The sequence below is a fragment of the Mixophyes fleayi genome, chromosome 10 (genome assembly GCF_038048845.1).
Source record: "Mixophyes fleayi isolate aMixFle1 chromosome 10, aMixFle1.hap1, whole genome shotgun sequence".
Lineage (NCBI taxonomy): Eukaryota > Metazoa > Chordata > Amphibia > Anura > Limnodynastidae > Mixophyes > Mixophyes fleayi.
In genome coordinates, this window is record NC_134411.1 from 24,517,241 (window position 1) to 24,532,471 (window position 15,231).

The following is a 15,231-nucleotide window of genomic DNA, read 5'->3' on the forward strand; positions in this document are numbered from 1 at the left end:
TGACACCTGGGGTTCCCGGAGCGGCGGCCGCCCTGACACCTGGGGTTCCCGGAGCGGCGGCCGCCCTGACACCTGGGGTTCCCGGAGCGGCGGCCGCCCTGACACCTGGGGTTCCCGGAGCGGTAGCACATTCACACTAGGTGGAAGCTAGAAAGTAACACCCCAATGTCAGAGAATAGCAGCATCACACTACACATACATCTCTCCCTCGCACAGGACTCTGTTAGTTTGCTATTCTTAGCTGCTGCCGTTACAACTGTTGTTAACCAAAACCTTGTCCCTGGGAATGTTAATCCGGAATGGAATTCTTTGATTTCAGCAACAAGCTGTTTAACACAAGGTCCCTTTCTCCCTGTGCAGTAGAATTAAAGCCTCTCTTCACCATTGCTGATTTAATGACATCTTGTGCTCTTGTGACTAGGCTCTACCATTAATTCAGGTCTGTGTATATAAGAGCCAGGGATGAAATATAGAGATCACATGACGGCACTCATCATGTCATTGTTATTCTAAGGCCGGCATTGTAACTGCGCTCACACAGACTGGAAAATTAGCAATCAGAACGTTTCTGTGAGTATGGCAGTGTGCAGCTGTTTTTGTGGCACAACTTACAGATGTGCTAGTCACGTGACCTAGTTGGTCTACAACTCCCAGCAGGTCCTCCTATGTTAAATATTATTAAAAGGACTCATTACCTTCTCCTACTGGGGGCACATCAAGGGAATGTGGTTTGTGCCTCGTACCTCATTAAGTGACGTGATGAGTCCTTGTTCAGCCTAAAATATGGCAGCCTCTACAGCGTGTAGATGACAGGTTCACTTAAAATTAGGACACATTTAACATCCCTTGCTTCTCTTTCCATCCTATCAGGCTACCTGTGATTTTTTTTTTTCATTACACTGTTTTAGTGGAGCAGAAATGTGCTTGAAACTCAAATATATTTTTCATACGGTTTAACATATTCAGTGTTGGTCATACTTGCCAACTCTCCCTGAACTAGGGGTGATCTCCCTCACTCCCTGAAGAGACTGGCATTCTCCTTGATGCTGAGCCAGTACAAGACGTGGTTGGCTTCACCATCTGTGGCATGATGACACAGTTCAGAAATTGTCCATGTATTGATGCCTATGAAGGTGGCCATTTTCATGGAGACCAAGATTTAATCAAAGACTGACAGGTAAGACAACATGACTTCAGTAATGGAGACAGAAATGTAAAAGACACTTCAGTCTCTAGAGATTGATTAGCTGCTTTTTTTTTTTAAACGCATAGTTGCCTACTCTCCCGGAATGTCCTGGAGACTCCCGCATTTCTGGGAGAGCAGCAGGGCAACCTCCCGGTTCTCACCCACGCAATAGATAAGTGGCGGGGAAGGGACTTAATGATGCAAATACTGCTGTAATTAGCCAAAATTGTGACAATCGTTTAAGGGTCGGGCCAAAATGATGCGATTCGTCAAACCCCACCCCAGCACGCCCACCTCCCCTGCGATCTCGAAGTCGAGGTCTAAATATTTTAACTCCTCTTCATATGGTATGCACACAAGATTTAACCAATAGAAAAATAGACTGCAAAATCATTTCAATGCAATCCACTTTGATGACGTTCTATGTGGTGCAGTATATCGATGACCTATATTTATTACACATAAGCATGGCTACCAAACTACTGATGGACACAGGACTGCCAGGGAAGGCTCGTGATTTACAAGGAAGTTTTGCTATTAGCCGTTTACCAGAGTCCTCCTATTCTATGTGTATAGGCCAAGTCTACAAATCGCACAGCCACGGAAAAAGGAGCCAACACAAGGGCAAGTGCTAGCAAAGGTTGCACAAAAGCTTATCTTAGTATTTTAATCATCCCATTAAGAATTTTTGGTCTAGAGGGGGATTCCAGGGCAGTGATTCCCCACCCCCATGCACCTGCCTATAGTGACAGCTCCTACAACCTGAGGCTTCAGCTGTTGCAAAACCCTTTGGAAACTTTTGTTAATAGCATTTTTTTTTTTTTCGAGAATAGCAAATCAGAAATTGACATCAGATGTTCCCTTCTGCAACCCAAAGATGATCACAGAAGTACACATGGCGATGAGTTCTTGTTTTCTAAATAGTTTTTATGAATTTTTTTTTTTTTTAATGTTGCATTTGAACCGCAGGCTACTGTATCTTCTCAGACTCCACCCTCAGTCAGCTTTAATGAAAAATGACTAACAGCACGATTATTAGTTTTAATAGGACCCACCACACTTTTCCACAAATGTTACATCATTAGAAACAGATGACTCTGATTGATTTTGTTTTGGAAAAATTAAAGCGCCTCCAGGTATATTGTGAAATAAAACAATATGTCAAATGATTTATTTACACTCATTAGACCAGGGTACAAAAAACAAAACCTGCTACAGCAGGAGTATGTTTTGGATTTGAAAACAATTTTTCTGTAGAGAGATATCTGTTAATCAGGTAGATTAGATGTAATGACAACTTCTGGTTTAATAAATATCTAGGTATGAGAACTTGGCAAAAAATCCTGAATATGATTTAGTGCTTAGTAAAAAAATCCAAAAAAGTACTGAATATGAGTACTTGCACCTCTTCATCTTATAGGTATTCACAACTATAATAATCTCTAGACCACTACCCCACATGTAGTCCAGGATTGGTCAGACCTGAACGCACAAAGTGTAACCCTTTGTATGCCTTCCCCCACCCAATACCCTTAGAGAACACTCAAACAGGCAAATACAACTTGCATTGCTAGAAATTGGCCACAAATGTAAATTACTTACCCATAATGCATATAGAGGTAAGTGGGCACTAGAATACAATGGAAGAAAACATAGAATGCATTTGTATGGAACTATAGAAAGAGAAGGGTCAGTCTCATTGTAAACCTCAGTAGTCGAAAAAGTAGAAATTCTTGATATAAAAACATTACTTATCAAATCAGCCAAGAGTGTGGTGACTTCAGTACTCTTTAATTACAGTCATACGCAATATTTCTAAGCAGACCTCAACTGACATGTAACTTATATACAGCATAACGCATCTAGGAGCTGAGTAACTTCTGCTTATATGTAGTTTATAATCAGGATTGAGTCACCTGTGCGCGGAAAGCCGCAACGTCCCAGATACTTTGGATTTTTTGCTAAAGCCTCTGCAAACTAAAAATACCGGTCCTGCATCTCATCAGTGAGCATTCCACTTGGCAGGCTAAAAAAGAGTTACATGTGGGGGCAACATTCCCATTGTTTCGGCACTTTGTGTGGGATTCTGTCTGCACTACACATTTGGTTTTCATTTGCAGAGCCGTGCGCTGCAAGTATTCCCTCTGTGTGTGTGTGTGTGCGTGCGCTGTTATGGTTGGGACAGTGGATGATGAATAAGCAAGCCTAAGATTAGTTTGCAGAAGAGAGTAGCTTTTAATTATCTCTTGACTACAGTGTATGGTTGGGGTTTCCATATTACTGGCAGACTCAGAGTGCAGCAGTTGCTTTAAAAAAAAAAAAAAGGAAGTTTTTGAAGCTCCACGTGGAAGTTGCCGTCCCTGTCTGGATGGTGTTATACACACACGTTTGCATTCCCCCTGCACTAGCTGGTGAGTGCTCCTACCTACGGCAGGTGGGCATGTGGAGCTTACAGACTTTCTGCACACAAATGGAGTGGACTGTTTGTGGTAACAGATAAACAACACTGACAAGTGAGTTGTTTTTTTTTAGTTTTTGTTGTTGCTTTTGTTCATTCCTGTTTATTTTAGTAATGTGACCATTTGATATTTTGGAAGCGGGTTTCAAATGTATATTTTTAAAGAAAGCTGATGTTTAGTATTGATCCTAGGGCATGGAATCCTGGCTAATGTAGACTAATAACTATAACATTGACTGTCCAAACACTTGAATGTAGCAGAGTTTTTGCAAGTTTTTAAGTCTGTAGTTGTGTTTTTTTTTTTTGGTCTGCACAATTGTGGGGTCTGTAAGCTTTCAATGTGCACCGAAGCACCAATTCCAACTTAAAATAGATGTGCAGAGGCAAATCTATTCTATCAAATTGACCTTAGTGTTTCTCCCTCTCTCTCTCGGAATTTAGACTGTAAGCTCCAATGGGGCAGGGACTGATGTGAGCGAGTTCTCTGTACAGCGCTGCGGAATTAGTGGCGCTATATAAATAACTGATGATGACTATTTATATACGCCTGTTTAAGCCTCAATTAAAGCCATGCGTGTATTGTATCTTCTTGTACTATTAATAGGGTCTGTAGGGGCCCTGTCCCATTGGAGTCTATGGATGAGATTTAATTTTGTATTGCACCAGGAAACTATACAGCGTTGCGATAAAATAGTTCAGACTCCTGTAAATAATTATGTTCTGTATGCAGAAAGAAAGCTAAGACTAAAGTTGGCAATGTGCATATTACGTCACTAATGGGACAGGTCTGTTTGTGCCATTGATAATCGTTGTTGCATAATTTTAAGAACCTGCCTCCGCTCTTTAAAAACACTCTCTCCCTGTGGGAAATCCTTGGTTAACCACATTGATGCCAGGACACCTTTCACCGGGCTAGTGTTTGTTGTAGGACAGGCTGCCTGCAATAGTGTGGTTCGATTTGTCAATGATGCTAATGTAGTCTAAACCTTGCAATACAATTGCCAGTCCTCCTCCTGCACCAGTACTGTGGCATGACTCCCAGTGATTGACAGCTTAACCTCCCCGAGGGTTCTACAGCCTACGTTCAGGGAGTTGGTGAATGTTCCACCCCAGAATAATTACTAAATGGTTGTATTAGTATGTCTGACAGCTGCTCGGTTTTAAAGAGACTCATTAAATTAGTTTTGGGTACGTCTTTAAATGAAGAGTATATCACATTTCTAATATTACAGCAAATACAAGCCATGACCTCATGTTCTCTCTTCCTCTATTCTGTCTCCTGAATTAATGTAAACATGATCTATCCAGTCTCTACTTACAGCTGCATTACCACTTAAGTGGCAGAACATTGAGGTTTGCCACTTTAATATGCCTTCTGTGGTTCCAGAGAGGGGACGGAATAAGTTAGTTATTTATGGTAATGGACCTTTACCTAGAATTAAACAGGTTGCACTACTCAGTCCAGTCTAGTTTCACTTTCTTGATTCCACATTAAACTTTTTTGTTTTTGTTTTTATTGAGGCCTGCAAAAAGCTGGACAGATACAGGTGTCAGGAAGGTAACACTACAGTATAGTATTTCCGTCCCAGGTCCCCCTGTATGTGTCGTGTCCCACATTGCACAGAGTCTTACTGCAGCTACGATGGTGGGGACTGTAAGTGAGGTCTGGCATTAATCAGAATTAATCAGCTGCACTCTGATTGGCTGCCAGACTGTCACTCTACTACAGAATTTTGCGAGCAAGAAATGGTCAAAGTCTCTTCTTGAGAGACTAAAAAATGTTGTTTCCATTAAGAGCCGCCTTGTCGCCACAGGACAGTAGAGTGCTGATAATAATGCAGGAGCAGGTTTGGGACCAGAGGAGGGGAAATGTGCTTCAGGGGATGGCTAAGGGCAGATATGTGCTACAGGTGAGGGATGGGGGCGAAGCTAATGTGTTACTGAGGTGAGGAGCCGATTGTATGGTATCACACCTAGGTGACATGTTTGCATTCCCCCTCAGGCAGTGCGCCGTATCACCAGGGACTTTCACAATATTGAGAGGAACTGCAGAGGTTCCTCTCTTCCTCTAGTTAATTCTACTTAATTTTAAGCATTTTGACATTTTATTGTGGCCCCTTCAAATGAGTGTAATCTCCTAATGGGGCTCGGACTCTGAACCAGGTTGTTTGTTTGACATGATTGGTCAGTTCCTGCAAGCCCCGTATTCCCAATGGAAGGACAGCAGTTTTGGTTGTTCTTAAATTACTAAGATTAGGTTGACTTGTACACAACATTCTCCTAGACAAGACCATAGACACCTGCCACCTTACTCATAATGGCAATGAACATGAGGGGGGGCTGTATCGCTGGGCCAGTGGTGTGCATGAAGAATTGTTCATAAAAATAAAACTGCTTCATTATTAATTAGGTATCATGTTGTTATATTCCTCTTAAACACACAGAGCATACTTGCCAACTTTTCCTCGTTGGCTTCAGGGAGATCCCGGGGAGGTTGGTGTGTGGGGACGGATGAATTGCATAATTTTGGCCCCGCCCCCTAGGATTACACAATATTTGCGTCATTAAGCTCCCCCAACTTATCTATTGCAGGGGCGAGAACTGGGAGGTTGCCCTGCTGTCCCGGGAGCCCGGAAATGCGAAGTAGGCAGGCAACTATGAAGAAAAGCAGCTAATGAATCTCTAGAGACTGAAGTGTCTTTTCCATTACTGAAGTCATGTGGTCTTACCTGTCAGTCTTTGATTAAATCTTGGTCTCCATGAAAATGGCCACCTCCATAGGCATCAATACATGGACATAGGACACAATTTCTGAACTGTGTCATCATGCCACAGATAGCGAAGCCAACCACGTCTTGTACTGGCTCAGCATCAAGGAGAATGCCAGACTCTTCAGGGAGTGAGGGAGATCACCTCTATTTCAGGGAGTCTCCCTGACGTTCAGGGAGAGTTGGCACGTATGACACAGAGTGAGTCTGGATGTTGCTGTTGTTGGTCTGTTGCATTAATTCCCCCCCCCCCCCCCCCCGTTTCATGCTCCTCATGTGCAGTTACAGAAAGTACATTAATCCTTATATTGAACAACACTGCATAGCTCTCACCAATCCCTGTACAGGAGCAAGAGCTAGGCCTGAAGCCAGCCACTCCCCGCTGGTAGGATCCTAGTCCTAAATACATCCTCCCTCTTTACATTTTCTGATATTTGTGACACACAACTCACTGTAGCCAACTTAATATATTCTGGGACACTTAAATCTGGTTGTCTGGGCAGCACAAGTGTACTTGTCTGTTGGTCGCCGAGGAGGCAGCCATTTTGTTACCATTCGTGATAATGCAGCCTCTCTGTTTACTAGTGACACGATGAGGTGCAGTGATGACACCTGCTCCTAGTCCGTATTAATAGGCTGGACATTGGTTCAGCCTTCAGCGTGTATACACTTTAACACACTTCATCCATTGCATAGACAAAAAATGTCATTAAGGCAGATAAACCTTTTATAATACCAAAGTAGAGAACATACAGTACATAACACGACATATTGGAAATTCTTGCAGTAAATTAAGTATTAATGCAACAACTAAAACAAATCCGCTTCCAAGAAGTATAATGAGTTTACCATAAGTTCTTATAACCAGGCACGTCTGTACCATGTTGAACCGCTTCCATGTTCTCATTGGCATTTAGAAATCCAGGTACAAATCTCTGGGATTAGGAAGAAAAATAGCAACTTGCGTTGCATTACCAGTAATCAGGAGGGCAGATGTCCTCTTAGCCAGTGTTCAATGTTGTGGAATAATTGGCAAAGTGTACTTCAATTTCCCCTTCTACACATCTGGAAAAACTATTATTGTAATGTCTCCAATAATAATATTAATGTATCTGATTTATGGATGTTCTCAGTTCATGAAACATGATCACCTTTTACTCTACACCTTTCCTATTATCCCAATTCAGACCAGCGCTGGTGAGCTGAAATCCACCAATAATGATTTAAACTGTTGATGTCTGTAAAAACGGCAAAGTTCCAATTACTGTACATTATTATCCAACTCTGTAAAAGAGTAGTGATAGGTAGTTATGTAGTTTTAAGATACTAGAGCACTTGTTGAACCGGCCTCCTCTGTGCACCTAACTACAACGACAATAATCATAATTTGCTAGCAAAGACACAGAGGGTGGTGGTAGAAAGATAAATGGCGAGAGGCGTAGGGATCTCTGGACAAATAGCTGACATAATATGGTAGCTGTTTGTGATTTCCATTTAGACATACTTGCCAACATTGAAAACCTCCCCACCCTCTCCCGGGGGTTGTGTGATTACGCTCATTGTAACTGTGATTGTGTCACCATGGCTCCACCCCTGATCTGCAATGCTGCAATTTGCGCCATCGCTGGGCAGAAGGCAGTGCTACGATGACACAATTCACGCCATCGAACCCCGCATCCGCCCACTTCAATAGTGAATTGGTTGAGGTCCGGGAGGGAGGCCTGCTTGTCTAGGAGTCCGGGAGACTGAAATTCGTGAGTCTCCCGGACATTCCGTGAGACTAGGATAGGTATGTCGTTAGATGATCATGTGTAAAGTCACACGTTTCTTGGTGATATAATTGGTTTTATGGTTCTCCGTATTTGCCATTAAAACCTTTTTATGTATCAAGTGTTCTCCACACTTCTTAGATTGTAAGCTCACTTGGGAAGGGCCATAGTTACCCTCTGTTTCATGTCATTATATGTAATTTGTTTCTTGGTCCCCTCAATGTACCGCAGTGTAATATGTCAGTGCTTTATAAATAAAATATGATGATATTATATTATGTTATATTATATTATTAATAATATTATTATTATTATGAGAGATGTTACTGGATCCTTGTAAGTTGATGGGCTGCATTCTAACTGTTTAATGTCATAGATTCCTAGTGAATTGATGTTCTCATGAGTAGTACCTACCTCCATCTATATCCATACATCATGTGATGGGTGAACGGTCGGCTAGACAGCCAGCGACTCTCTTTTTGCTCTACAACTCTCACTATTGGCAGCCAACTCATGTTGGACAACGCTTTCTGTCTTTTATCTAGTAAATTATACCCCATGGTAGACCTATTCTGGTGGCTTGTTGAGTGCCATCTGTAGTGCTGTTGTATAATCTGTAATTTACTATTTTATCGTTGCAGGAGCTTTCCAGTCGGACATCCCTTGAAACCCAAAAGCTGGACCTGATGGCTGAGATTTCAAACCTAAAGATAAAGCTGGTTGGTTTGGAAAAGGAGAAGAACGATTGCGAGGATTCCCAGAGCAAGGCTGAGGTTAGTAGCCCCCCTCTTTCTTTTTTTGTTGACGTACAGTTTATATATAAACGAACATCTGCTGAACTATGTGCCTGATTAGAGCTTTCAGAGATTGACGTTCAACTCCTGTTGTACTTTTATCCCACCCGAAGCAGCGTCGTTGAGGCCTGAGTATGTGATCATATCTATTCTCAGAACTTTCCTACAACCGCATTAAGAAAATTCTTCTAATCAATTATTTTTTATTTTTTTAGTGTCCCCTAATTTATTTTGTTTCGTATTTGAATCCTTAGAATAAATGTCAATATACCATATTAGACGGCTAGTAACTGTGCTTTTCATCCTGATTTTTTTTTTTTTTTAAATATTGATAGTAAAACAAAAAATATTTAATTTTGCTTATACCTTGTGATTGCAGTACTGTACTTTTTTTTTGTTTTTGTGTTCGTTCTATCGCTGTTATACACATACAATAAAATATTATGTACAGAAAAATCAATAGACAGTGTCCAATAATGTGTATGACCTCACAATGCATTAATTATACATTGTACAGTATTAATTAATTATTATTGCCCTGCACTCACCATAGTACCGGTAGTTGACGCTATCGGACCTGTGAGCCCCCCCCCCTCCCCTCCCCTTCTACTGTAGGATGTTCCGCCATCTCTTCCTCTTCTCTCACCTTACGGAACCAGGGCATAGGCGATCATGTCAAGGTCAGAACTAGTCAACCTCTACTCAGTGCGGAAGGAGTCTGACGGTCTGACTGTTCGCAGGATCCATAGTATCAGCTACCAGTCTATTCTACGCGAGGCTGGGAGTATAATATTTAAATTTAGAACAGATGGGTAGGTTTTGGTGTTTGGGATTATAGCACAGCAGGAATAAAAAGAAGGAAACAAAATAATTGAAATTGGTGTATTTTAACTGATAGAGTAACCCTTACAGGAGGTTATAATGGATACTGAATACAGCTTAACCAACACTTCAAATATGGTTCCTTGAACCCTATGGGGCATAGCACAGACACGTGAAAATTGCCCGTTTTTGCAAGACAAATTGGTAAACACAACTTTTTTTCTTTTCTTTCATTCAAACCACATATAAGATTAATTGCATTTTTTTTTTTAAACTTTCTGCTGTTCTGGTTAAAAAAAGCCTATATTAAAATTGTTTGTAACCCACCAACTTGTGAGCTATAGATTTCAGCTGTCATACCTTGGACACGTTTGAGAAGATAGAGGTCTGAGCCCCATTGTTTTTTACTTAGATTTTTATTTATTATCATCAGGTGCCATGATTTATTTTTTCCTCCGCATCCCTGCGCTATGTTCTCTCTGGGGTGGTCCCCCTGCATTGAGTTAGGGACATTGCAGGAAGCCAGTCCAGGAGGGCGCTGCGCAGTTTGAAGCTTGACTTGGAAGCAGAGTTGAGCAATTGTCCTAGAGATCACATTATTTTATATACTCTGTCATGGATGAATGAGGGAGGGGACAGAGCGGAGGGTTCTCTGTGCACTGTGCTTGTATGAAAAAAAAAACCCAGGTTACTGTGCATAATAAAACCCCAACTCTCCTTCTTTCACCTGTTTTCTTTATTGTCCTCAGTGTTTTCTGGGACACCAAGTTTCACTTTCCCTAACCTAACGTCACCTATACATCTCCATTTAAAATGATTTTCTAGAAATTGTTAACTTGAATAGAAGAACCAGACATTCTATTACATTTATTCAGTATGATTGATTAATTTCAGTGTGTATATATATATATATATATATATATATATATATATCATTAATCACCCTTAGTTTATCATATTCTCCATTTCACCTTTTATTCCTCATAATTGTATCCTCACCGTTTATTATACATGGTTTCCAGCCTATATATAGCAGGTTGCTGCCGTCACTCCCTCCATGTGTAGCCGTCCCAGCTCATAGAAAGTATAAGTTATTTTGTAGACATGACCCTGTTCTCTTCCCTGATAGACAGTCACAGTACAGCTAAGCCTTCCAGTGACTCCACCCTCCAGATTGCGGTTACTCCGGGCACGCTGACCACTTTGCAGCTGTTTAATGTCATGTATGTGCTGGTAACAAACACTGAGGCCTGGAAACTACTGTTGAAGATATTTATTTCTCTGCCACTTGTCATATGCAAAAGCCGTGTGTGTGTGTGTGTGTGTGTGTGTGTGTGTGGTATTATATGCTGGGGAATGTGTGCAAAAGAAATGCAGGTGAGATGTAACTGGGAAGCTGATTTTGGATACATTTGCTATTAATGTGGTTAAAGCATCGACTTTATTATAGCTACAAGGTTATTACATAGTTACTGCTATTTATTGACTGACTTATATTTGTGATAATTTGTTTATTTAATGCAGCCTCACATAGCGGTCTGACCATTTCTATAACTGGTGTTTGTTCTTTGCATCGTCTAGAGTGATGTACACTACAACAATGATGCTGTAACGTTTATAATGCTTCTAATAAAAAATAGTTATAGAAAAGAAATGCAGGAGGTGAAGTGTATCATCGGATTACGTGTTAAAGACCTTGGCACAAGTGTCTGCACAGTAGTTTAGTGCATGGGATCCTAGAGGCAGCAGGTGTTTGGCTGGAAGGAGTTAATGTGCTATACGCATTTGCACATAGTCTAAATGGTCACTGTTGCGTTGCATAAAGAATCATTGCACCCAAATATAAAAGTTTTTAATTTTAGGTCGAATTAAGTTAAGCTAATCACATCTGCTCATCACTGATCCTCTGGTCCTGCTAGCGCTGCAGTGTCTGGAATGACCCTGGAGAGGCTCCTGCTCAAGCGGATTTTTTTCTTAGACTGCTAGCCTGGTTGTCAAAGCCCCTCCCCTGTGTGCTCCTCATTTCTCTGAATGGGAAGCCTACAGATGATTGATTAACTTACTCTCTAGTAAACTAGTGGTGGAGATGTACGGAAGTTATATCCGTAAGGAAGTACACATAGTTGCCGACTTTGGAGATCTCGCCTCCATGAGGGGAGATCTCCATGGTGCGTTTTGGGGGCATGGTCACACGGGTCGCTTCTGAACAATAAACATTACTGAACAATAAACAAAAAATGCAAAAACTTCAGAAACTCCAGGCAGGCTAATGCAGTAAAGACGGAGCAGAATAACAGGTCTAGAGACAGGAGGAAAGAGGGCCCTGCTCAACATCCTACAGGAGGATAAATAAAACTCGGGCACAAAGTGGGCCAGTTGGAAATATGTGGGGACAGAACAGGGGGCCGGGAGGAGAGAGGGGAGAACGAGCGGAGAAGATGAGGGGGTTAGGTGGTAGGTTGGTAGGCTTTGAGGAACAGGTGAGTTTTAAGTGCCCGTTTGAAGGAGCACAGATTAGGAGAGAGACGGATGGAGCGAGGGAGGTCGTTCCAGTGAAGGGGGCTGCACAAGAGAAGTCTTTGATTCTGGAGTGGGAAGAGGTGACCAGAGTGGAGAATAGGTGACGGTCATTGGCCGAGCGCAGGGAGCGGGCAGGAGTGTGAATGGTGGTCAGAGATATAGGGGGCAGTAGACTGGGAGAGAGCCTTGTAAGTGGGGCTCAGGAGTTTTAATTTGAAAATGCGAGAAGCCCCTCTGGCCAGGGATAACGGTCATCTTCACTAATAATAGGGCTTCCCCTTATGTAACAAAGGGCTGCTTACATAAGTTTCGCCAGTGAGGCCTATTTACCAAGTATTGTACTCCCGCATTACTTGTTCTGTTATCACCATCTCAGGGGGGCAATAACAGAAGAAAATTATTGGAAAAAAATGTTTTATGATTTGAATAAAGCATTTTTTTACATGATTTTACATTTTTTTTTTAATTTTTTTTTATTTATTTTTTCTTCTAATTCTATTTAGTTGTATAAGTGGAAACATTTAACCCTTTGTGCTGCAGATAAGCTGATATATACATTTTACTTTTCAACCGCAACAAAGCAGAAATATTAAGATTTAAATGGGGCAGCAGTCTCCTTTTTTAATCTATAATTAAATACAAGGACGTTTAATGACGACCAGTTCAGGAAGTCTTGGATGGGGACGTGAGGTGACCAACTATGAGTCCTTACTTCTCCTTTTTTATTTATAAGTTTTGTGTTTCTGGTGAACTTTTATAATCCACATGTATTAAGTTTCAGAATGGTCTTTGTCATGCTTTTATTTTTCCCCTTGCCTTTCCGCAGTCAGTAGTCAATATGATAAATGAGCTTCAGGAGCAGATGTGCAAACTCCAGCTGGAGATCAATACTAAGATTCAAGAGAGGGAATGCCGTGCTAGCCTATCTGACCTAACCGAGCCTCTCCGCCTCAACACAAGTTGTCCTATTGAGCCGCCGGCGAAGTGCCCCGGTTGTGAAGGGAAGGATGTATGAGAAGTATTCTGAACATTGCATGGGCTTTGGTTGGGTTGTGTTTTAATGTGCTGCACGCAAGACTTGTAGACAAAAAAATAACACCTGAAGCTTGTTCTCTCAATCCATTTATTACTACATTTATGTAGGAATGATCTAATTGCTACAAAGCTGGAGATTGAATAGAACATTGAGACTGCTGCAGTCCGGTTCACACAGTCCTCACACTTTGTGCACTGTATTAATACAGGTGTCTCTGTGCATTTTGGAGCACTTTAGTCAGACTTACCACCCCCACCCCCCACTGGGCGATTCTGACCGGGAGGTGAATTACACGTGTAGATGGGGCGGGCACTTCACTAGGAAGAGGGCAGCTTGGAGGAGAATGGCTTGCTCTCCCGGGGGACATACCCGCAAGTCGGGAGTCTTCCGGGAGCAGGTGCGCAAAAAAAAGTGAGCCGCGCAGAAGCTCAGTTTCGGCAGCACTGTACTATATAGCAGCTGCGGCGCTGTCAAGGAAGCGTCCGCGGTGGGGCACTTCATTAGCGGAACAGAGGGGTTTCTGGAGACCCAGAAACCCTCCCTGTGTGCGCCCCTGGGGAGCGCGGGTGAGTGCTCCCCATTGCCTATTTTCGTAGAGGCAGGCATTTTGTGTGCTGAACGAATACCAATAATATTATAGCCTATCAAGTCATGAAGGATTAGTGACATTACAGTGCCGCATGCTATATTTATGTCAATAGTCCTTCACTACTAGACTAGGGAACTGAACACTGTATCAGGACAGAAAACGGATGCGTATACTGTATACAGGTTACATGTTCATATTGGGTATAATTTACTAGCACAAAATTAAATGTGCAATAATCTCAGTAACCAGCGTTAGGAGTTAATCAAGCTGGAGAGGGCAATACTTCACCTTGGTAAATCCAATTAGTGCTGCAGGGGGGGGACAAATGGAAAATATGCAGAAGGATTTGGAGTTGGGAGAGCCCGTGTCCTAGCTCAGTCCTAAGCTGCAGTGTAAAAATAAAGCTGTCCAGCAATTGTTTGATACATGAAAAAGCAGCCAGTATGATCCCTGCATGCAGAAAACATGACATTTGTAGCCCTTGCATCGCAACATGATTTGTCCAGGTGGAAGTTTGCACACTGTAGCTGGATTTGTCGTAACTTATGTCGAATCGCTATGAAATACAGCACATTTGCAGCTATGCTGCTAAATTTGACCCATGTAAGTGCATAGTTGGATTCCATCACTGGAAGAGAAACCTGTTAATGTTATTTAATTTAACTACTAAATGCATTTTAGTTTCTTACTAGCAAACTGCTTGTTGTTGTGAGAATCCTAAATCATCGAATTATGTCTTTTGTAAAGTACTGTACTAAAAAGCTAAACTACAATTCTAATGCTTTGTTTTGCTGTGGTTTGTAAAAAAAATAAGTACATTTTATTTGTTTGTTTGTATGAAGATGAGAAATGGTCACGCTTTAAGGAGACCTCACCCTCTCAGAAGGAGCTGCAGAGCCTGTTATAGGGTAGTTACTATACTGGGTACTGAAGCAGGAATACTTTCTGATGCTTCAAATAGAACATCTGCCCGTTTAAACCCCAGAAACATTTGACAGATTAAGAATAACTACCTGCCCTTTGCAACCATGGAAACTATTGGTGCAGTCACACCGATGCAATTACCGTGCAGAAAACATGATAAACGACCGTTTGGTCAGAGATTCCATGAGTGTGTACGCCATACTTGCCTACTTTGGGCAAGTTCTTTCCGGGAGAGGGGTGTGACTGGAGGGTGGGAGGGGGCGGGGCACGACCAAATGCTGCATTTTGGCCCCACCCCCGGGACGGGAATGACATTTTGTCGCAGGGGGGCAAAATGACGCTATTCACCGCAAATCGTGTCATTT

At 42.0% G+C, this 15,231-nt stretch overlaps 1 protein-coding gene across 8 annotated transcripts in view; it reads left to right on the top strand.

The window, feature by feature from the left end:
* The window catches only part of PPFIBP2 (PPFIB scaffold protein 2), a 171,392-nt gene that overhangs the window by 113,137 nt on the left and 43,024 nt on the right, over positions 1–15,231 (top strand). For 7 of the 8 annotated variants that reach the window (XM_075188066.1, XM_075188065.1, XM_075188068.1 and 4 more), the window contains one exon: positions 8,823–8,954. In XM_075188066.1, the coding sequence (XP_075044167.1) occupies positions 8,823–8,954 (132 nt within the window). Of the gene's footprint in view, positions 1–3,674; positions 3,700–8,822; positions 8,955–15,231 lie in introns of those variants that run through there. The other variant, XM_075188071.1, reaches the window with a different exon arrangement.